The following is a 24,234-nucleotide window of genomic DNA, read 5'->3' as shown; positions in this document are numbered from 1 at the left end:
CTGGGTGTCAGGGCTCAGGAGCCCCCTCCATTCTTACACCCGCAGCCTCTGTGGTGGCTCCCAGGACTCAGGTCAACACCGCCTCAGAGAGGGAAGCTTTCCCAGCGGCAGCCTGAACCCTTCGTCACAGCGCCACGCTGCCCTGGGCCCGGGGGCCACCGGCCTCAGAGCATTCCCTGCGCGGGGCCCCTCTGGGACCCGAGACCGCATGGACAGGAGGAAGGACAGTTCGGTGTGGACGCACACCGTGATATCCGCTACTCTTCGAAGGCTGACCTTGCACCTTGGCCGCCCGGAGCTGCCGTGCCTGGGGGCACCCGGAGCCAGCGTCCAGCGGCCTGTGTCCTCCCACTGCTCCTCCGCCCGCCCAAGCGCTGGCCCACCGAGACCTAACATTTGTCTGTTTTGCGAATAGATGAGTATTTATTAGACGGGAACAGCTGGGAGCTCTGTGATATTTAGACGGGATTAGGCGGCGTGTGAGATAATGCGGCTTTTCTCTAACCAGCCTGGGCTTCGTTACTGCGGGGATTTCTGGGGTCCCTGTGAGAGCGAGATACAGTTAATTTCCTGCAGAAGCCGTGGGCTGGGCCGCGCTGATATTGCTGTGTTATTTAGAATGGAAAGGTCAGGCCTGAGATTGAATAATCAATGGCAGACCCGTGGGGAGATGAGGTGGTTGGCGAGCAGTGACTGAAACTCGGCCTGCTCCCCTGCCCTTCCCGCCCGGGCATCTGGCTGCCTCTGTTCATTCTGCAAAATGTACCCCAAACCCTCAGGGCTGGTGGGGAGGGTGTGTGGGCAGGACCAGGCGGCGTTCAGGCGGCTGATGGTTGGTGGTCTGACCCACCCACCAGCTCCTGGCCGCCTGCCCGGCCGCCTCCTGCACAGGAATTTTCCAGTTGCAAATGGTGGCTTTCTCCTTGGCACCTGCACCTTCGTCCCCTCGGGCACTGGTCTGCGTGGCTGCTGAGATATGACTCAGAGCCCCCTCACCATCTGTCTTGAGTGGAACACGCAGCGTGGAAGGTCGGGAATGCTCAGGCATCGGGTGCCGGCCCCAGGGCGGTGTCTGCCCTCGGAGGGCAGAGCCTCCTCATCCTGGCGGCCCCCTCCCAGACCCGGAGCAGGCCCTGCGGCTCAGAGGCTGGTCACTTCCTCCAGAGGGTCCAGCCCGAGCTGGGGAACAGGCTTCCCGGCCCAGAGCCCTCCGGAGCCGCGTGCAGGCCCTCTGTCTGCGCTGCAGGGTGCAGGGAGCTCCTGATACCACGGTGGACTTCCCGGTGCTGTCCTGCTTCCCTTTGGTCCGGTCACCCCGGGGGCTCAGAAACCAGGTTTTCAGGAAAAGCCTTTCTCTCGCTGGAAACCACCAGTCACCACTGTCAGTGGGCGGAGCCCACACACTGACCGGCAAGCTGTGTCCAGCTCCGCGGAGGAGGGCGGGCCAGGGGCTTTCTGATCCCTTTCGGATCTCAGGTGCCATGCGGTTGATTTCTTTTTAAATTGGATTTCAGTTGACACTTGAACAGCACAGGTTTGAACCGTGCAGGTTCACTTATATGCGGATATTTTTTCAACTGACCCAAGTTCAACCGGCAGTTCCAGCCATGCTGTTCGAGGTGAGCTCCGGGCTGGGAGCCTTTACCGCAGGCACACTTCCAGAACCAGGGAGTGTGGGGGGCTGCCCTGCCTTCCCAGCACCTGCTCCTCAGGCTACTGGGGCCACAGATGCTGCCAGGAGAACCGGCCACTCGAGCTGCTGAGGTCAACGGTGACAGAGCCAAGGCCCTGCAGGTGCCCTGTGTGTCTGCACCCGCCCCACCCAGGTGCCCTGTGTGTCTGCACCCGCCCCACCCAGGTGCCCTGTGTGTCTGCACCCGCCCCACCCAGGTGCCCTGTGTGTCTGCACCCCGCCCCCCTACCCCCCCAGCTTGCCGCAGCAGCTGCCACCCTGAAGTTTATAGGTGTCGTTACCTATGAAAAATCTGCTCCACGGGAAGACGGCTGGGGCTGGAGAGGGGTGGCAGATTGCGATTTAACGATCAGATTAAAATATGCGAAAGCAAACAAATAAATAAGTAAGGTGCCGGCAGCCGGGAGCCCCACAATTCATGCCGTGGGCACCGGCTGGGGCTCCGGGGACCAGCTCGTATCTCACCACAGGCAGGCTGGGCGGCCGCTCCTGTGCCCGCAGGAGAAGCAGTTCTCCAGAAAGATTTACACCCGGAGCCGCTCGCAGGCTGGAGGGCCAGGCCCGGAGGGAGCGCGCAGGCGGAGGGAGGCCGCCCAGCCCACGCCAATGCAGCGACCAATTTCCCTCCCCCAGCCCCTCTACTCACCAGTCTCGAGTCAACTTGACCGCACGGCGGCAGCCACAGCGTGGGCATGCTACTGCATGGGCCAGCCCTACTCTGCACCTCCCGCCTGTGATTTCACGGGGGCCAGTGGGAATTTCTCACTGTGTCACCCCCACTCCCAGGCACAGAGCCGCTGCTCACAGGTACAGGCTGGGGATGGATGGCCGAGCCATTCCTCTGTCCCAGCCCCACTCCACACCCATCAGCTTCCCTTCCGAGGGGCCTCTCTGGAACAGGGGTGAGGCGGTGGTGGCTGTGGCACCGGCCCCCGCATGCTCCCCCACCCCATCTCCTTGGGACCGAGGGTGCTCTCTGGCCTGTGTTCAAGGGCTGGTCCCCCCCGCCCCCCGGGTCCCTCCTCCTGCAGCGCATCCTTTGTACTGATGCCCCGGCCTGGAGCTGCCTCCCTCCTGCTCCGAGCGAATCCTGCAGTTGGCGGAGAGGCAGCTCCTTGGGAGGCAGCCCTCAGCCTGACGCCCCTTCTCTTCCCGGGGCTCTCCCAGTGCCCCGTCTTTAGTTGTGCTGCAGACGCAGGTCTGTGTGAGTGAGCCAGGCTCCCCCGAGGACAGGAAGCCCCTGAGAGCGGGGACTGGACGCTCCCTTTGGCTGGTGACTCCGCCCCGAGAGCAGAGCCCTGCACCGGAGCTCCTGGAGGACCAGAGCCTGGCAGGGCTCTCGTCACCCAGTAAGGCAAGGTCATGACCTCACCACATGCTATCACCCCACAACCCGTACCCGTTGGCCCTCCACAGCCAGAGCAGGGAGGTCACAGCCACATTCCACAGCAGAAAGCACGGTGCTTGCTGCGCGGCCCAGGGGGCTGCGGCTGCTGTCGTGGCTGGAGGAAGAGGGAAGCGGGAGACGATCTGAGATCATCAGTCACCCCCCACCCCCTCCTCGGGAAACCTTTTCTCCCACTCAGCAAATGATGCTCTTGTACCAATAACAAATGTCAAACGCTCTGCCTGGGACCGGGGAGACAGACATTAGCAAAGGAGAGCAATTCCGTGGAAAGCAGAGAATTTCTGCTTAAGGACCGAAATGCCAAGTAACAAATGCCACAGGAGACCCCGGGGAGACAGGTCTGCATCCGCAAGCAGGACTCGAAGCGGTAGACGCGTCCACAAGGCGGCAATTATCCGCCCCGCCCGCTCCGGAACCTGCCGGCTCAGAGCACCAGCACCAGAACCAGCCGGATGGGCACCGGGCGGGGCTCCTGAGACACCTGCAGGCGGGACCCCCTCTGGCTGCAGTGGCGTGGCTCCTGGTGGATGTCTTTGTCCACTTACCACGTGGCAGCGGAGCCACATGGCGTGAGGAGTGAGGGAGTCGTTGCCAGGCTTCTCCGGACTTGATTGTGTTTGATTCACAGTGAGTGACACTTGTACCCCTTCCAGTCCCATCAAGTGACCCCACTGAACCCACATGTTAGACCAGAAGCAGAAGGAAGCGAGGAGTTGGGACGCACCTGGCGCGTAAACAGAATGGGCGACGTGGGCAGGGGGCCCTGGCACGGGAGGCGTTCGGCCGGGAGAGGCATCGCAGGACCGGGGTGGGGGGCAGAGGCAGCCTGAGGAGGAGCTGCACGGCCTCTCTGCTCCACGCCGCCATCGGCTCCAAGCACCAAGGTCACCTTCTAACAGACTCCCTGCTTCCAGGCGGGCTTCTGTTGCCAGTGTCACGTGAGAAACTTAAATGGCGTGATGTCACTCTTCGGCCTTGGGTCCTCCAGGCCGCCAGGCTCACTCGGGGACAGCCAGGTCCTGACCAAGCTGCACAAGAGGCTACTGGTCTGCGCCATCCACCTTCTTTCTCCCCCCGTAACTTTTCTGACCGTCTGGCTCTCTGTCCCCCCTGCAGTGGGGAGGCGAGGAGCACCCCGAGGACGGCGGGCAGGCGTCACGGTGGGGAGCACCTCAGATTTTGTGCGTTTAAGCCTTGGAGCTCAGCTCTCCAGGCAGCGATTAACCCGTGGAGTGACCGCCCGAGGTGGACAGTACCACCATGGACCACAGGCGGGTGCTGAGCCCCGAGTTTGGACAGCACCCCCATTAGTGCATGTTGGGGGGAGGGAGAGTGTTGGGCGGACAGGCTGGGCCTGGGCCACCCCCTTTCCGGACCTTCCCCGCTGAGAGCCAGGGAGCCGCCGGGAAGGGACCACACTTTCCTGTGGGTCCGTGCGGGGGCCAATTGGGCTTGTCTTCTGCTCTTGCTTCTTCTCTTTGGCCACGAAGCATGACAGGTGGCCGCTGTTCAGAATGTCCACGTGTGGGGAGTGCCAGGGAGGGGCTGCCCAGCCAGACCGCCCGCCAGGGCATTTAGGAGGTGAGAAGAAGGAGAGGTGAGCCATCACTCCTGTCCCCTCTGGGCCCCGGGGGGAGGAGGGCACACGCCTGTGGGCGGGCACAGCAGGAGGAGCGGATCCCTGAGGCACCGCCTGGACAGGAGACCAGCACCGAGCGTGGCTCCGGCTCCCAGTGACACACTGGAGTCCTGCTCTGGACACACTGTGCCTCTGCCTCTTGCTGTGACAGGTCAGGGGTCACTCTATTGGTGAGCTGGGTGAGTAGGGCCACGAAGCAGGGCAGCTGAGGTGGGAGATGGCCGGAAGCTGCCCTGCACACCGGACCCCGTGCCCCAATGTTTGGGTCGGAAAAGGTGGCCGAGGCCTCTGTCCTCACGCCGGCCATGTCCTCATCACCAGCATTCGCGGGCGGACTCACACTCTGAGGCCACAGAGCCCTCAGACTGGCCTTCACAAAAACGGGAATGTGATCCCATCCACTCTGATTCTCCCTTCCTCCCTGTTTTCTGTTGATTCTAGTCAAACGGTGATGAGGGAAGAGGGTGCTGGGGACACTCAGTACACACAGGCCTCCCTGGCCCTGGGCGGAGCCTGGACACAATGCAGGGGGTGCCAGGGGCACAGGTGGCCGCCAGAGCATCAATCCCACCACCCCTGGGTGCTGCGGGCTGAGTGCTGTCCCAGCCGGGACACCGGACACCACTGCTAACAGACCCTGACCCCAAAAGTTGGGGCTCAGGGCTGCGGCGGGGGGGGGGGGGGGAGAGGGGAGAGGCACTGCGTGGGAGCAGACACAACGCAGGGAGCTGTGCGGATGGGGCACGGCTCCCCTGCTTCTGAGGGCTGAGCCCTCCAACCTCGGTCCGTTCTCTGGGGACATCTCTTGGATCCCACGATTTTCCTGGGGCCAAATCACAAAGAGAAGGGAATCGGAGTTGCCTGCAGAGAGCTGACTCACAGGCTTAAACTTTGCTCAAACACCCGCCTAGACCTGTAGCTGGTGTTGGGGGAAGGGGCGCACCAGCCCCAGACAAGCAGGCAAGATGGGGCGCTCTGCCACCTGCAACAGGGCTTCTTTTCCCATACGAGGTCCTCCCTTCCCCCTGGCCGGGGTGGCTCAGTGGGTTGGGCACCTTCCCATGCACTGAAAGGTCGCCGGTTCAATTCCCGGTCAGGGCACATGCCTAGGTTTCAGGCTCAATGCCCAGTTGGGGGCGTGCAGGAGGCAGCTGATGGATGTTTCATGATGTTTCTCTTTCTCTCTCTCAAATCAACAAACAGCATCCTCAGGTGAGGGTAAAAAATCCGTCCCTTCCTGGGTGACGTCCATGGCCGAGTCCTCCACCCCACGGCCACCCACGGGGCTGTAGGATGATCAGGGTGACGGCCACAGTCCAAAGAACCCGCCCTCCTAGGGGGAAGACCAGGGCCGCGTGGAAGAGAACAGTTACACCACACACAGGCGTATTTTTTGCAACAAAAGAAACTATTTATTTGGAATATGCATTACCAGTACAAATTAGGAGACTGTAAAATCTACACCGTGTTAGTATCATCATTGAGAACACAGAGCTTCCGTCGATCAAAGGAACGAAGCCGGTGCTCGCAGAAGCAGAAAAGCTTAACTTTCAAACCAAACAGGGCAGAGCTTCAGGGTTACACTCTGAGTATAAGAGCAGGGAGGGAGCAGAGATAAACCAGCGGCCGAGGGGAACACTTCAAAATAACTGGAAGCGCCCAGGGGAAGGGGAGGAGTAAGCGAGAAAAGGGGAAAACGTTGAATGTTTCACTTATTTTAACAAAAGGCAAAACAAAACAAAACAAAACAAAGAGGTTACAAAAAATAAGATTCCAGAAAGCTTTGCGCGAGGGATCGAAACCATCAAGGCGATGTGAAAAGCGTGCTGCTGTTCGGCTGTGACTTCAAAGAAGCGGGCGGTTTGGGTGGAACCATAAGAAAGCGCCGCTGCCGGCTGCTTCTCCAGTCCTCGAGGAGAGCCGAGAGGCCTGGGTGCTGGCTGCTCTCGGACCCTCGGGCCTTTGTTAAATGACAGAGGTGAAAAGAGAGCTCCTTCCTGGTGTCACCGCCTCTTTTCTCCGGACCAATAACAGCACCCAGAAGGCTGTGTGAGAATAACACCCGGGACCCTGACCCAAATTAGGGCCCCCAGCCCATCCCGGTGCCCAGCCAGTGCCATCCCAGCAGCCGGGAAGCTTCTGCGGGAGGAGGCATCCTGGCCACCCCAGCTCCCTCCTCAGGGTGAAGGAAAGAGAGCCGCTCCTTGGCACTCACACAATAAGGCAAGAACTGCTCCTTTCAAGGCAAGGGAGGAGAACGGAGCCCTGACCTTCCTCAGAGCTGGCCGGTGCACACACTCCGGGCGCAGGGGGGCGCAGGGAGCCACCAGGCGCCCACCGGGGCCTGATCCGTGACGCCAGCTCGATTCTCAGACAAAACCGAAGCAGCGAGAAACAGCCTCAGCGCGGCTGCCGCCTTTCACATCGCCTTGGTACATGTGTGAGGAATAAACACAGCAAGACCACAGTCCTGACGATTAAAAAAAGCACCCCATTAACAAACCAAAAATAACACAAAACAAAGCATCATCCTTTTTTGTTGTTGTTATATTTTCAAGAATAAAGGGGGGAAAAGAATTCATTTCTGGGTCTCAAAGTTAAGAAACATAATAATGTGTTAGGTTGTACCTCTATGATGCTCACTATCCCAACTTTTTTTTTTTCCTTTTTTTCCTTTTTTTTAGTTTACAAAATGAATTACGGTCACTTTAAACATCGTGGAACAGGAAATGGGTGTGCACAACTCGACACTTGTCTAGCATTCTTGAACTAATCCACAAATGCAGGAAAAGAAAAGCAATGGGGGCGTGGCCAATGGGGGTCGTTCCGTGTGGAAACAAACGTGGCGATGAGGGCGTGGGCGCGGAGGCGACCCCGTCCTGCTTTTCGTGCTGCGAGGGTCATTTTTAAAACCTTTATTATAAACACTTTTAAATCCAGACCGCGTTTTTGGTTTTTTTTTTCCCTTTATCTGAATATACAAGAACATTCATTATCAAATGTTCGTCATCAGTACTACAAAGAACAAGACACGAGTCGCAAGAAACAATGGAAAATGTTAATAAAGCTGAGAGGATTGTTGAGTATCTTTTTAAAAAGTTTTCTTTAAATTTGAGTTTCTGTAGTTTTATCTTTTTTTTTGGTATCGAAGTCAGGTTTTTCTGGGCAGAAAAATAAAACTCCGAAGGAAAGGGGGGTGGGGAAGGGAGAGAAAAGGCAACCAGCAGCCAAATAAAACCATGTCACGAAGGTGCCACCAGGGAGAAGCGTGTGCGGGGTCCACCCCACCCAGGGAGGAGGGTCGGCAAGGGGGCGATGAGCCGTTACAGGGGGCAAATCCCAGGGGACGCCGCGGCCAGGACACTGGCTCCCATGTCCCCAGCACATGGGGGGGAGGGAGATGGGATTGAAGGAGGAGCCCCCAGGGCACTGCTGCCACAGGCCCAGTGCCCACCACTCTCCTCACATTTCACTGAACATGAGAGCCTACATGGAGCCACACTGGATGTGAGCGTGGCCGGGGAGGGAGGGGACGGTACAGTGAGTGCGCTGCCACGGGGCGGGTGCCACGCTCTGCTCCCCTTTCTGCTGACCCAAAATGGAAACCCTGCCACCCAAACCCGCCTTCCTGCGGCTCCAGGAGAACCTGCACCCCAGGCCAGGCGTCTGCGAGGTGCTCCTGGTATTCCCGGCCTGCGTCCGCGTCCCTGCCTCGGCACCCTGCGTGGAGCCCGACCTGGTGACGGCTTAGGGGCCCGGGCCCAACGTGGCTTTCTCATGCTCCTCATCACACAATCCCAGCACCATGTGTTCTCCCCTCCAACACACATGCCCAGTGGCCATGCGGGAGCGTTTCTGCCCACTGGGCCGCGTCACGCAGAGCTGCCCGCAGGGCCACACCTCCAGCTGGTGGTCAGTGGGGCCTGGGCCGCGCCAAGGCCCACCTTAGATTCAAGCACCAGCTGAGAGCCAGGCCCGGTGTTTCTGGTTTGGGAGGTTATCGCTATTCTAAGAAACCGAACAGACCAGAACAACCAAACAAGCAACAGCCACGACCCCTCCCTTTGCCATCACGGTGGCGGTGACGGCAGGTCCCATGTGACAGATCTTAGACCGGAAAGCCGTGCCCGCCTGACCTGAGCATTTCTCTCAGACGCTGCTCCCGACCTCGCCTGCATCTCAGGGACAAGGACCCCACGTCCTGTCCCACAAGCCCGGCCAAACCGTCTGCCCATCACAGATCCGGGAGCGAGGCCCCGAGAGCCGAGCACCGCGCACCGCGCCCTCGACAAGCCACATGGAACAGCTTCCCTGCGCGTCTCTCTGGGCATGCCCATGGGAGACCGTGACCTCCGTCTCTGTCACTCACAGGTCCTGGACAAGCCAGCACACAGGTAACAAGCCAAGCGCTCACGCCACCGCGTCCTCCAGACCCAGATGCAGCACACAGAACTGGACAGGTCACGACATGTCTCCGGCGCCCGGACAAAACAGGACAGAGCACTCCATTGCACAAGTGCCCGCACCTCTGGCTCAGGTGGAGCCAGCAGAGCAGGACCCTGGGAGCCGGCCTGCCCTGTGGGGGTGGTTCTGGCATGCATGCATGCGTGCCTGGGTGCATGTGTGTGTGTGCATGTGGGTGCATGCTGGGGCCCCCGGTCCTAGACCATGTGGGCTGCTGGCCTGTGTCCTTCACAGAGTTCCTCTCCTGGGCTCACAAGGAGGATGACATGGTTGCTAATGTAGGCATCTGTATGAGACATGTGGCTGATCATGGGGTGGTGCATGTGCCTACAGGTATGTGCACACATGCATGTGTGGGGAGGGCTCAGGAGAGAACTGCCTTCCTCTGTGATGATTTGGCACTGTGCTGACCCACACCTGGCTTCCAGCGTCCTGCCCCCACATCTGACTCTGAACCAGGAGCTGTCCGAGGACAACGAGCAGCCGGGATGCTGCCTCTCAGGCTGTACCCCTCCTGCACTGACTGCCTGCCTGGCATCGACCTGGCGGAGCTGAACCCAGGACAGAGCACCCTCAGAGCTGGCTGTGGCAGGACCCAGGGGAGCCGGGAGGGAGGCAGCGGGTGGTTCCTGCCAGAGGTAGTGAGTGAGGGAGACAGGGTGCTGGGCATGGGCTCCATGAGGTAACGTGGCTCCTCATACCACCAGAGTGAAAACATACAAATGCTTTTATTGTTTTCTTTGCATTTTTTCTCTTGAAATCCCTCTAATGGTTGAAAGTACCCTTCAGTGACATGTAGAGGGCAGGGCCCAGGGAGTGGAGGGCAGGGGGGGTGGTGAGGGCACAGGCTGACGCTGCTGGCTGGAAGGCTGGCTTCTACCCAGAAAAGGGGACAGAGTATAAAGAAGTGTCCGGATTGGCCGGAGGGGCATCCCGGGAGGAGAGAGAGGAGCTCGTGGTGGCTGCTGATCGCTGCGCCTCCGGTCTGACCGCTTCAGCGTGGGAGACTCCCTCCGGCCCCGCCCTCCGGGCGCAGGGCAGCGGGGATGGCGTGTGGGGAGGTCAGTTGGAGGTGTCGGAGTGGACGCTGCCAGGGCCTTCTGTAGGGGACGTCACTGATGAGGGGGTAGTCGCATCCTGCCAACCTCCATTAGCCTGGAAGGGAAGAAGGAGAGAAGTCAGGCCTGCGAGGGCGGTGGGAGCACAGGATGACTGACGGTGACGATGACAGGAGGAGCTGTGAGGAGGCAGCTGAGGGCCTGCAGGGGGCACTCGACGGCAGGCTGTTCTTGTGGCTGCTCCCCCTCTCCCTCAGTGACTGGGCCCCCCCTGTGCCAGTGACACAGAGTCGTGTGTGTGTGTGTGTGTGTGTGTGTGTGTGTCACCCCCCCCCCCCACCCCGTCAGGTGAGGCCGCCTGCCCTGAAGGTCCAGGGGCCCGAGTCCCGGGCTGGCTCTGGTGGGCACTCCTACCCCTTGGCCTGGAGTTCCCCTGAGAAACACAAAAAGGTGCCCAACTGCCTCCGAAGGGCCCTTCCAGCTCGGAGCTCCCTAAATCCGGGTCCCAGGCGCCTCGGCACATGCCAATGGCGGGGCGCTCCTGTCCTCAGCGGGGCACTGGGCACACCCAGGTGAACTGTGGCTCAAGGCGGGACCTCCGCAAGCACAGCCCGGCTGCGAGCGAGGTTCCACGAAGGCGAACCCCGTCTGGTGGGAGCATCAGGAGCTCCATGGAGGGTGCCCAGGGTGACCCAGGAGAAGGGGCGCTGCCGCAGAGCCTGGCCTGGCCTGGGGGAAGTGCCTCGAGGGGCTGAGCCGGGAGCCGACGCCTGGTCTCCACTTGCACATCCTTTTCCAACACTCAGTCCAGAGCATCCCAACAGCAGCACTGTTCCCACAGGACCCGACAGCCCAGGCCGGAGGTGCTGCGGCCGTGACATCACGACCCCGCCCTCCTTTGCCCACAGATGGTGCAGCGACAGTGTGAGTGCGAAAGGCAGTGATTGCATTCCCTCCCCGGTAACAGCCCTCTGCTCCCAACACGTGACTAAGGCCCAGACAGGCCTGGCGCTCCTGGAACACCTGGGCCCACGGGGCAGGGGTGACTACGGCATTTGAGCGGGGGAGGGGGACACCTCCTCCCCGCAGCGTGAGGGGAGGTCCCCGCCATCACAGAAGAGCCAATCTGGACACGTTTCCTAGACCAGAAAACTAGGCTTTCACAACAGCCACGGTTTTGGGAACCAAAGGTTTCAGCACGGATCCCCCTTCTGCCACCTGCTTGGAGCTGGCCCCGGGGCTGCCTGCCTGGGTCCCGAGCTATACATGCAGCTGGCTTTGAGCCCAGAGCAGTGCTGGCTAGGCTGAGGCCCGGCCCACCCTTCCCTCCTTCCTCTGACTCACCTTTGTGGCACAGGGTTGATGCAGAGAATTCATCACCGAATGTGACAATGTAAGTGAGCTGGGCACTAAGAAACTCTCATTTGCAACCCAGAACTCCGCTGAGGCGCCACAAAGAGGCTGACGTCAGCACGCTAGGAGCTCGGCCTGCACACAGCCAGATGCCCGCAGCCCAGCCCGGGCCTGGCTGGCGGAGAGCTCCGGCCAGGGAGGGAAACACAGAGGCACCCGCCCCGTGATACGCACGACACCCACACGCTCACCAGGGCGGTCACAGCCAGAGCCGCCATTTCCCACCAGGTTCCCCGGCAGGCAGTTTTCCAGCGTTTCACAGGGAGTGCTTTCCAAGAGCTGCTCTGGTTGCCAGGATGCTCCCTGGGAAATTTCAGCCTGGCCACTGCAGTCCCATCTCGAGCTGTGACCTTTAAAAATGTAGTCTGACCTCCAACCCTCCCCTCCCCCACCTTCAGTGGCTTGAGCGGAGGGTCCGTGTCCTCCTCAGGCCTGGGCTTCCTGCCGGCTCAATGCTCGTGGCTGATGCTCCCACACCCCCTCCCGCTACTCCTCTGCTCAGGGGTTCCCACAGAGGCGAGCCATTCCCCCAGTCCCCCCCACCCACACCTGCCGTCTCCAACCTTGAGGGGCGCACGTGTCCCATGTGCCCCTAGTTTAGTCACCTGGGGGCAGCCCTGTCCTCACCCACTTCCACGTCACCCACCAGACCAACCATGAGCACCACTGTGGGGCTCTGGCCAATTCCAAGCTGCCTACCAGTGCCTCACCTCACAGGTGTCAGACAATGTCCGTGAGGGGACATGTTGTGGCCCTGGTTGTGGAGAGAGATGTGGTCTCAGGTCAGTGACCTCCATGACCATTTACACCAAGCCCTGCACACCTAGGAAACAGCCGAGGCAGCCTGGCCGCCTGTACTTGGCCATGTACACCCAGGAAACGCCGAGACAGAGCCTGGCCGCCTGTACTTGGCCATGTACACCCAGGAAACGCCGAGACAGAGCCTGGCCACCTGTACTTGGCCATGTACACCCAGGAAACGCCGAGACAGAGCCTTGATAGCCTGCACTAAAACACATACACCCAGGCTTACCTCCTGATATGCCACCCTGTGCAGGACCACCCTGCTGGTCAGCTCGGCCTATGTTACACTGCACCACGGGGTCCTGGCTGAGACTGTACAGTAAGGCGGTCAACCTGCCCTATGTCCATTGGTGACACGTGACCTCTCTTGTTACAAGTCACTTCTGTGCCATGCACTCTCACTGCCATCTAGGGTGCCCTGTCACAATCCAGACACAACCCTTCCTGCCCTGTGCCCACCCCGCACCATCCTGCCAGCACCCAGTGCCAGGGAACTGAGGGGCACCTGTCAGTGGGCTCTGGGATCAAGATCTACCCTGGCACCTTCTCTTCGGCATTCTTTTCTGTTTCACTTGTTTCGAACACCCAGCATTCATGCCACCGTGTGAGGCACTTGGACATAGGAGGGCTGGTTGAGGCTGTCCCCTCACGCAGTGCAGTTCCCAGCTTTAGAGCCAGGTGCTTTCCTATTTGTATTAAAAGTGCAAATGTGACTGTTAGACATAACGTTTCCACATCCTGCAGACCTGGGGACTCCGCAGGTTTGATGTATACACAGGAAGCTAAAACTTACGATTTAACTTTTCAGAGAAAAACAAAACTCAGTTTGCCTGAGCTAAATAGAGGTGTATTGGGGCAGAAAATTATTTCTATCTGAATAGAAACCCTCCTACTCAGATCTGCAAAACCCCAGACACGTCTCTTTACACACATCAGCACAGTGTGCAGAACACACAATGCATGTATTCTCATAGACTGAGCACACATTCAGAACACACACACACACACACACACATACACACACACACACACGCGCGCTGCAGGAAAAAGGCTGTAAGAGACTATTATGTTTACTCATATAGCCAAATCTGGATAATTCAAGCAGAGGGTGTTTTGTCTCTCCGTATAAATGATCTGATGGGCTGACTCTATACCGCGCCAGTTCCTCGTTTTGTTGGTATAACCTCTGATTTTGCTTTTCTTTGTTGAAAGATAGCTTTTCCTCACGGTGCACAGAGAGGCTAACGCACACACTCCACGGAGCATGCACACCACGGGGGGGTGGGGGGGACGGACACCTCAAAGCCACTGACCATCACGCAGAAGCTGAAGCCCCTCTCCCTCGTCTGCCGTCCACACGGCCATCACCCAGATAACCAGACCCGCAGTGACATGCCGCAGAGAGACGGAGCCAACTCCACACCCAGAGACTGGCACATTCAAGTACACCGAGGACAGTAATAGCAACTTACATGCCACCACCGAGACAAAGCCACAAAGGCCGCGCTGGCAGCCTCTTATTTTGAAGCCTATTATTTGTGGGAGGTACAAGCTATAATCACAACAGAAACTTTCAAAACCCTTATCCTCCGTGACGCACCAAATCTATTTCCGAGCCCTAATTGCTATGTCACCAGAGAGCTGGCTGCTTAATGCGCTCAAATGGCGCTGAGAGCTTGCAGGGCTGCAGCACACAGAGCGTGCGGGGTGGGGGGTGGGGTGCAGGGCACAGCCTTCCTGCTGCCTTGTTCATCCTGGAAGCATCTCGCTCAGAACTGCTTACAGGTGACGCGAGAGAAAGGCTTGAAGACCGCCAGCACGCAGACTGCAAACGCACCCGCCCACCCACGGCACATCCTTGATGCGGGCACACACTCCTGAGGCTGGATTATTGTCCACATGGAACATGGGTTGACTTTTTAAATTTTATTTTTTCCCCTTTTACATTGTCCCAGAAATGTGTGCGGTGGAAAGACCCCAGCCATGTGGCGGGCTAGGGGGTCCAGCGAAGCCAGGGCAATGACTAGACAGAGAGAGAAGGTATTCTATATTCCCACTGTAGCTCGGTTCTTTTCTCTGTAAAATAGTACCACTAACAGATCTGCCTTTAGGTCTCCGAGGACAGCAATGGCTTTCCTGCTGAAGAACATTCCACTGAGATAAACAGGATGAGAAGTGGTGTGGGGAGGCCTCCTTCATGGGGCCCCGCCATCTAGAAGCAGAGTTTCCTCCATTTCCAGACTCCCCAGGGCAAGGGCAGGGCATCATCTAGTGGAAGATAAGAGTGCCTGGAGGTCACTGAGAAAAAGGTGGACATTTCAAGAACACATTTACAAGAAGAAATTCATTAGTAATCAAAGAGAAACAAATTAAAGTCAAGTAAAAGCGAGATACCCTTTTATGATTTAAGTAGTGGCCCAGTGCACAAATTCATGCACATAGAAAGAAAATTAATTAGAATAAATAATTTAATATTGTTTTTTGCCCTTTCTCTAAAAAGAGTGTCAACCAAATTCATGATCAACAATGAAAGATCGAAACATGCATGTGTGACTGGCTAGAGCTTTATATGCATCATGCATGTGTGAGTCAACTTAGCCTTTTATAGATACAGAGTAAACTTGCTTAATTAGACCTGCTTTCTGATGTAGCTAAACTTTTCCAGCCCAGTGAAGCACCCTAACTTCTCTTTCAGGTAATTGTCAGCAACACAGCAGTAAACAGCAACATGAAGCAGATTATTATTGTAGGTCACACAGGGAGAACAAAGGGTAAAATATTTAACTGCAACAGTGTTTGACTATATTCTTCGCAATGAGAAAAACCTGAATCATTTTCAAGGTCCACCATTTCTTATTTCTTTTCAGCCGCTTCAAGTTTCTAACCTTTCCAAATCTCCATTTTCTGGTTAATGAAAAGAAAATAGGATTCCATCGAGTCTCCTATCCAACTACTCCAGGATTTCTGTGAGTATCAAATGAGATGAGGCGCAGGAGAACACTTCACAGACATTTGGTTACAGTGTAAAGTGTTTCCACCTGGCTCTAAAGCCCACAGCTAATGTAGGTCCTGGTGTGTGAAGGCACCATGGCCAATCCCAGAGCTGCAGGCGAGGACCAGTCCCTGGTGCCACAGGTCCCAGTAGAGCAGCCGCCAGACCCACCCAGCACGGGGGTCAACAAGGGATTCCCAGCTCTGTCTAGGATTCAGGGCCTTGAAGAGTTCAATGGATGCTGTCCCTTTAAAGTAGGGGTGTCGAACTCAATCAGAGAAGGGGCCAAAATCTAAAATCCAGCCTAAATCGCGGGCCGAATGGTTTACTGAACAGTCATAAACTGTCATTGTGATGGAAATGCAGCCGAGTGCAGTGATGACAGCGCGGTGCGGGCCACATTGCAAGGCCTGGCGGGACGGATTTGGCCCGCGGGCCTTGTGTTTGACACATGTGCTTTAAAGGGTAAAAGACACCGCTCAGCATAGCCCTCAGCTTGGATGAGATGGGCATCGCTTGGGGATAGGCAGGTCTTTTATTTCCCTGCCCTCAGGTCCAGTGGCCACTATCAAGTCCAAGCAAATTCCTGCTGAGCAAATGAATGAATGAAGGAATGACTGTGGACCGAGCTCAAGGCCAGAGACAGCACCTGTCCCAGAAAAGACCAGTGAGGAAGGGAAGGAAGAAGACCCACTGCTCTGGCCTCTGAACTCACACCCACAGAGGCTTCTGGTGGAAGCTGCTAGGTCAGAGGGCACAGGCTTAGGTAAGGTGGGGTTCAAATATGAGCATCAGGCTGTGAAAAATGGGGAAAAAAGTCATTCTTTTGTGTGAAAGACTCTCTGAGTAACAAAAGTCTTTGGGTGCAGACAGACAAGTCACCCACAGCCTGCCTGCTGGCTAGGGAGGGAGGAAGGGAGGGAGCAGGGAGGGAGGGAGGGAGAGGAGGGAGAAGAAGAAAGACCTCTTGACAAAAGTTGGATAGGCTCCTTTCAAAAGATGGGCATTAAGCACCTACTATGTATCAGGTCTGGTGACAAAACCAGGACGCTTGTCATCAGAAGCAGGGTGTGGGGAGAAGTAAAGCAAGAATCCGAGAAGCCCTCGCAGGCATGGACTGCAACACCTCAGGTGCTCAGTGAGCAGGGCTGTGGCAAAACTGCCTTTGACCTCTGGCCGGAACACTGACCGCTGGGCATGGCACCAGGAACCTCCACACACGACAGGACAGGCGGGGAGAACCGCCTGGCGCCTCTGCAAACTGCCCCACAGGAAGGCTGGCGGGTCCTCGGGCTGGCCCATGGCGGAGGCAGAAGCCCTGTTGGCAGGTCTGTCTCACTCACCTTCAGTCTTGTGATTGTTCTGATGCCTCTTAACTTCCTTGTTTACATTTTAAAACCAACCTAATTGTGTTAATAAACTTGAATTACATAAGTTAACACATATAAACTGCCTAGCACAGGGGACCAAGCCAATAAGTGTTAGTTATTAATGCAATTATTAAATGTCGTTTTAGCCTGTTAATTTTCTGCCCATATTGTTTTTAATTGTTCGTTAATTTCCTGCTTTACGGCACTTGCTCAGTTTATGACTACTTGATCAATTTTATAATCTCTGTAAGCACGTTCTTCGAGGCTGTGATTCTAGCCACTCGCCCTCACTGTCTTCTGTTTGTGTTGTTCTCCCAGTATGTGTATACTTCCTCTCGCACGTCTCTGGCACTCTATCGTTCCCCTGCCATCTCCCATCCTTCCACCGGCTTGTCCTTTAACAGTACATTATTTCTTCCTACTTCTCTATGTCTCTTATTTCCTGGCTCTTTTACAATTACTTTTTGCCATGGCTTTTCTATTTCCTATTTCTCTGCCTAAGCTGGTTCACATGTGTGACCTGTGCAGCCCGTCGCAGCTCACTCGGTGAAGCAGCTCTGTGAGAGCTGACAATGGGCGCAGGATGGCAGTCCTGGCCCGGCTGTGACGGTGCCTGCTGCCTCCAGAGCCTCTTCAACTCCGTCTGGGCTAGTAAACAGGCAAAACTGGCCTCTTCCCCCATTTGGCTATCCCCCGAATTTCTGTTGTTGTCGTATTTGGTTAATCCTCACCCGAATCCATTGATTTTTTAGAGACAGTGGAAGAAGGGAGGGAGGGGGAAAGAGGGAAGGGGGAAGAGAGAAAGAGAGAGAGGAAAACATCATGTGAGAGAGACACATTGATTGGTTGCCTCCTGCACACACCCCAAGTGGGGCCAGGATGGAGGCTGCAACCGAGGTATGCACCCTTGACCATGAACTGAATCTGCAGCCAGGCCCTCAGGGAGCACCCGCTCCGGGTCACATAGCCAGGCCCTCAGGGAGCACCCGCTCCGGGTGCCACAGCCAAGCCCTCAGGGAGCACCCGCTCCGGGTGCCACAGCCAGGCCCTCAGGGAGCACCCGCTCCGGGTGCCACAGCCAGGCCCTCAGGGAGCACCCGCTCCGGGTCCCACAGCCAAGCCCTCAGGGAGCACTCGCTCCGGGTCCCATAGCCAGGCCCTCAGGGAGCACCCGCTCCGGGTCCCATAGCCAGGCCCTCAGGGAGCACCCGCTCCGGGTGCCACAGCCAGGCCCTCAGGGAGCACCCGCTCCGGGTCCCATAGCCAGGCCCTCAGGGAGCACCCGCTCCGGGTCCCATAGCCAGGCCCTCAGGGAGCACCCGCTCCGGGTCCCATAGCCAGGCCCTCAGGGAACACCTGCTCCGGGTGCCACAGCCAGGCCCTCAGGGAGCACTGGGATGAACAGGCATCTCTTCACTTCCTTCCTCCTCTGGTACTTGTCCCAGATGCAGGTTGGTCCTGCCTTCTGCTTCTTCTCTATCAGATGGACAGTGTGTACAGGAACGTGGAAAAGAATTGTCCCCAATTCAAATGACACCAGAGATGAGCAGAGTTTCAGAAATGCACCGAATTTGAAAACAATGCCTGACTTTTCCTAAGAGAGAGCTCCATTTTCGTATCCAAAGCCAAGCTTGCGGGAGGAGGTCCTCCTTCCAAGGAGGTGGGAGGTCTCTTCGGGAACCAGCGCTGACGGCCCCACAAACGCCAGGGGGCCCATTCGCTCATGTTTCCTGAGTGTGGAGGGCCAGGCCACGCGTGGGCCACCCCAAGCCCGAGCTGCCCTCTGTAGGGGTTGAGTTTCCTCTTTGTGGAGCAGAAGGCAGGACCAACGTGCTCAGCACAACTGACGCGACGCTGTCCCTGGGGCAGTTCCAGGCCCGGCCTGGCGGAGGGGACGGCGACCGCCTGTGGGAAATGCCGCCTCGTGGCTACCTGGTGGAGCCCACAGGCCTGGGGCAGGAGGAGCCGAGGCTCCAGGGAGGGCCCTCTGGGCACACGGTCACTCCCCTCCCATGGAACACACACTGGCCAGAAAGCTGAGAAACCTCCTACAGAAACAGGACGGAAGAGCCTTTTACAATTGTGAAGAGAACACGGTGGATTAGTAAACACAAGATAAACAGCAGCACCGCACACTGCACACTGAATGGAGGAGCCGCCGGCCATTACATCCCGAGGGCGGAGCTGGCCACACTGGCCAGCACCCCGGTCGCTGGGCCGGAGGCAATGGCCAGGCGGGGGACGCGGGGGTCTCAGGCTGGATGCGCGGAGGCGGCTGCGGAGCGGTGCAGGACTCGGGCGGGGAAGGCCAGAGGTCAGGGCCGTCGTAGACAGCAGCGAGAGGCAGGGACAGGACAGGAGACGCACAACAGTCCAGCTACACTGCTCTGACCTCGGGGTGACGGGACCGGAGAGGGCGTGTGAGCGGCAGGCGCCTGGACTCTCGCCCCTGACTCCCCACTCAGCACAGTCGCTCTTGTCCTGGGACACAGCAGTCATGTCCCATCACGTGCTGAGGAGGGGCGGAGGAAGCTCCATCCCCGGAAGCACACCTCCCTCAGAACAGTCAGCGACCCCCTCAGCACCCCCGGGGAACACCCACCCGTGCCCCCAAGAAGAGGCCGATGAGCACGCTATCCCTGTGATGCTGCCGACGGCACCCAGGGGCCGGGACGCCCACCACAGTCTCTGGCCGCGGGCAGCTCGGGAGCATCACAGTGGAACCATCTTCTGGGGACACTCCTCGCCTCCCTGGACACACTGTGGGCCGCCCCTCGGCCCCCTTGCTCCTCAGCCTCACTAGCGGCAGGTGTGTGGCTCCACAGATTTCATGGACGCTGGCGGTGACACACGGGGGCTGCGGGATGGCCGGGGGAGCGAGGAGCTGCCCAGAAAATGTCCAGCTCAGAGGAAACACGCCAGGCCCAGCTGGGCTGCCGGCTGTGGGCGTTCATTCAGTTCTGGCTGGAACCTTCCATTCCTGTCCTGTCTCTTCTGATCCCCTCCCTCTGTCTCCCTCCCTTCTCCTGGCACCTCAGCCCACGCTGCTGTACACACATGCACCCACCCACCCACACAGTACCCACACTCTCACACAACACATGCACACACACAACACATATACCCACACACAACACACATGCACACACACAAGGACACTCAACACACACAAGAACACACACAACACATGCATACGCAAGGACACATACAAAGGATAACACCACACACACACACACACACACACACACAAGGACACACAAAACATATGCATGCACTCAATGCAGACGCTCATACAACATACACATAACAGACACATAAGGACACATTCACACACAATGCGTGCACGCACACACAAACACACACAAGGATACATACACAACACATGCATGCACACAATGACACATACACACAAGGACACACACAACATGCACACAAGGACACACACACAACACATGCACACTTACACATACAACACACACAGGACACACACACACTACGTGAACACACACGTGTGCACGAAAAGGATACAGGCACATGGACATGTACACATCCCAGCTCAATCCACCACTAACAGTCACCTCGCCCGAACACGCTTGGTCTCGCAGGGGCGCAATTTAAAGCTGACACAGAAAGAACACACCTGTCTGGCCGGCCTTTGCTTACCCACCTGTACACTGAAGACCCAGAAGCAATAACCAAGTTCACGGGAGCCAGCAAGAGGCTCTTTCACGCTGTGCTTTGAAGACGTGACTGTCTGCACATGTGTGGTTACGACACTCCAGAACCGGAGCCCAGCCCACAGGGTGGCGTCGGAAGGGGTGCTGCTTCCGGTCCGAGGCCCTGCTCCCCGCTTGGAGAGATGCCAATGCGGGCTGCCCCCCCGTCCCCCGCTTCCTGCCGCCACTCAGACTCCTCAGCTCCTCTGTGAGCATGCCATGCTCTCGCCCCAAACTCACACAGAGCAAAGCTCCTTCTGGAAAAGTCTGCCAGGAAGTGGGTGAATGCATATGGGCTGGAGCCCCCCGCAGCCACTCAGCTCATCTGGAAGCCATTTCTGAGCACACACTCCACAGGATCGGTGGTTTCTAGGGGGCACCGGCGACTCACCCGTTCCCATGGGAACAGCAACTTGCGTGAGCACAGAGGACCAGGGTCTTCGGCTGCCTGAGCACACCAGGCCAGCTCTGACCTGCCGCTCTGAACTCCGGCCGAGATGGCCCTTCCCCTCTTGGCATGGGTGCTGCCTCTGGGCCTGCCCCAGTGGCCTGGCCCCTCTAGTGGGTCATTTGCGGTGAGCCAGACTCTCGGGGGCCAGGACGTCCCAGCCAGCACACACCCCGCTCTCCTCGTGTCGGGGCTGACTCCCTGCCCTCTCTCCCAGGCCGCCTCTGACAGAGAAGCCGGGGTTCCCTGGCCCGCAGTTCTTGCCACTGGCCATCACGGAATGGAGGGACCGTCACCTCCATGGCAGATGAAACACCTCAGCCAGCACAGCGGGGGTGATGGGTCATGCCTACTTTCCCTTCCTTCCTTCCCCAGTTTAGTCTGATCATCCCAACGAAGCCACAAAGCCGTCCCCACCGCCAGCACAGGCCCGGCCATCAGTGCCCCGCCTCGGGCTCCAGGCCCAGGACCTCAGCCGAGGGGCAGCCATCCTGTCCCAGCCGCTGTCACCGCCGTGAGGGAGCGGACGGCTGATCTGAGAAATCGAGTTGGATTGCTGTCCCAAATCCACACTCGGCTCTCCCGTGTCTGTCTGATCGATTTCACTCTGTGCGACACAGCTTGTCGCTACGGATTTTCATGCTGGTCGGGAGCCGCAGGGACCCTAGGACCCATGCACGATGCTCAGCACCCGCCCGTCCCTCTGCAACCCCGCCTCTCCAATGGGCCATCGGAGAAAGGATTCCTCTTCAGACCACACCCGATGCCATGGACACCGGTTCCCAGCTTTGCTCCCGTCCCACCCCACGCCGGTCACCTGTGTGGCTGCTCCCGCAGCAGAGGCGTGTGGCTGCAGGTGCCTGCCAACGCTGATTGTGTCTGGCAGCCCCCGATGCCCGCCACGATGCCCGGCCCCGCACCTCGGCTTTGTGGGCAGAACGCTGCCGACGGCGTCACCGCTAGACGCGAGGAACTCAGCTCAGATGGGCCCCACTAAGTGTCCCTGGGAGCAGGTGACTGTGGACTAATTGGCTGGGAGAGGATGGAGGGGACTTGAGTGCTTACACTGATGCCCTGGGGACTGTACATCTGACTGGCCGCCAGTCCGTCACTGTATCCTCCTGTCTGGCTGATAACATGGCGAAGGGTATCCACCTGCGGGAGGAAGAGAGGGGAGGTTAGTCAGGGCTCCGCATGCTAGGTCACACCATCCCTCAGAGACGCTCCTCTGGGGGTGGACAAGGAGGCTGACTCCTCTCTAAGCCAACCCAGGCTCCCCTCGAGCTCCGAGAGGCGACAGGAACACGGTAACAGAAAGGGGGCACCCACTGAGCTTCCGGGAGGTGGAGGTGGGTGGGCACCTTGGGAGAGGGAGGAATGACCCCCCACATCTCCGTGCAGCTTCTCCCTGGCTGGTGTCCCATAGAGGGCACCCGGCCAGCCACTGCCCGAGAGCAGGTGTGGCCGGCACGCATCTGTCTGGGGACAAAATGGCCAGCGCTGCTACCTGGCTGAGTGTGGCCTTATCTCCTCACATGTGACCCAGGCACTTCCTGAGCCAGGGCTGGAGCGCCGCCTGCGGTCTGTCTGGGCATGTCGTGCTTCCTGGCCACGTGCCCATGACACAGGCTGGCACGACTGGTAAAGCCTGGGCAGTTCTGACCCAGAGGCCCCCGCCACCCCTTGCCCATCAGGGGTGGGAGGGTGAGCTGCCCGGGACCCTGGGCTACCCCACGTGCTTCACTTTCCCTTCCCAGCATGGACGTGGACTCGGCACCAGAACGGGTCCCTGGGCCCTCGGGAAGGCTGGGAGCTGGGCTTGGTCAGCCGGGGTCTCCCCGAGGTCCACCTGGAAGCAGGATGCTCAGGCCTGCCCCCCAGGAATCACCTCCACGTCGGGCAGGTAGTGGGTGGAAACCCGGAGTGAGAGGAGACCCGGAGAGGGAGCCGGTGCCCGAGCAGCCCCTGGGTCCTGGGCGGTGAGCACAGAGCACTGGTCCCCTCGCTCCTGCCCCGCCTTCCCAGTGTGATTGACAAGCCAGAGCCAAATGCGTTCACCAAGTGTGGACGAGATTCCCACGACCAGGGCTGTCTCGGTTTCGGTCTGGTTGGTTGGTTGCTGCTAAGGTTTGTGTCTACGTGTCCCTCTGAAGCGGTAAGTGCCGACACGACCAGGAAGAGCCCGCACGGCCGAGGGCACTGGGCTCCAGGTGCCCCTGCGGCACAGTGGCTGGTCCCTACCTGTGACTGCACGTTGGCTCCAACCTGGGCCCCTTGGTAAGAATCCCCATTGAGTGACTGCACGCTCATGAACAAATCTCCAGAGTTTGACATGTTAAAAGAGCTGGAAGAACCTGGAAAGGAAAGGATGAGGCACCTGAATCACAGAGAGGAAAAGGCTCCGCCCGCAACTGACAGCAAGAGGAAGAGCGACATGCAAAGCAACCCCCAAACGAAACTGCACCCACACCCCTCCCCCCGGTTAGTAGCATGGAGGACAGAGCAGACAGAGGTGCAGGGGTCCTCGGTGCAGGGAGCCTCGCAGCAGCTCCCCGCTGGGGGAGGGGCCGAGCAATCCTGTCTGCTCATCTGGGGGGGGGGGTGGGCAGTGTCCAGGCCCAAGGCCTCCCTTCCCGCCTCTGGGGTCTAGGGTTGGCCAGGGGACCGCAGGCGGGAGAACGTGGGCTGGTCCTTGCCACGTCCGCCCCTGCCTGGAGTGCACGAGCTGGGCAGCTGCATCCGAATACGCTGCTGTGGGCCCGCCCGCGCTGGGCCCATGGGGAGGGGTGCATGAAGCAGTGCCCTCGCAGGCAGGACCCAGGTCTGATTCCGCTGGCATTCCTGATTTCTAGAAAGCAGGTGAAGTTCCTTGTTGGGTGGCAAACAGCCCAGAAAGCCTCTGGGGTGGGGAAACGTGTGAGAATGAGCTACCCTCCCTGCTACCTGCCGCTACGGAGGAAGAGGAAGCAGGAACGTGAGCATGCGTGAGTATGGAGTGCTGATAACAACAGTGATAACAGCCCAGGGCCCACAGCGGGGCAGGAGAGCAGCTGCCCGAGATGGAGCCGTTCCCCGGAGCTTGCCCTGAGGTCCATCTTGGCCCACCCGGCTCCCCTGGGAAAAGCCACCCCCACAACCTGAACACGGGGTGTGGGAAGCTCATGATTATTCTGGGTCAGCGTGCAGCTCAGCGCATTAGGAAAGGAAGCCCGACGTGCAAGGTTTGGTT

At 58.4% G+C, this 24,234-nt stretch overlaps 1 protein-coding gene across 5 annotated transcripts in view; it reads right to left on the bottom strand.

The window, feature by feature from the left end:
• Nucleotides 1–24,234, bottom strand: part of PBX1 (PBX homeobox 1) — a 193,401-nt gene that overhangs the window by 11,404 nt on the left and 157,763 nt on the right. For 2 of the 5 annotated variants that reach the window (XM_036443012.2, XM_036443011.2), the window contains exons 7-9: nucleotides 23,247–23,359; nucleotides 22,071–22,160; nucleotides 6,130–10,359 (exon numbers count right to left, since the gene is read on the bottom strand). In XM_036443012.2, coding sequence (XP_036298905.1) covers nucleotides 10,267–10,359; nucleotides 22,071–22,160; nucleotides 23,247–23,359 — 296 coding nt within the window. In that variant the 3' untranslated portion in view covers nucleotides 6,130–10,266. Of the gene's footprint in view, nucleotides 1–6,129; nucleotides 10,360–22,070; nucleotides 22,161–23,246; nucleotides 23,360–24,234 lie in introns of those variants that run through there. The other 3 variants (XM_036443014.2, XM_036443013.2, XR_006741896.1) reach the window with 2 other exon arrangements.

Source organism: Pipistrellus kuhlii, unplaced genomic scaffold, assembly GCF_014108245.1.
Source record: "Pipistrellus kuhlii isolate mPipKuh1 unplaced genomic scaffold, mPipKuh1.p scaffold_m20_p_18, whole genome shotgun sequence".
Taxonomy (NCBI): Eukaryota; Metazoa; Chordata; class Mammalia; order Chiroptera; family Vespertilionidae; genus Pipistrellus; species Pipistrellus kuhlii.
This window is presented reverse-complemented; position numbering and strand designations above follow the sequence as displayed.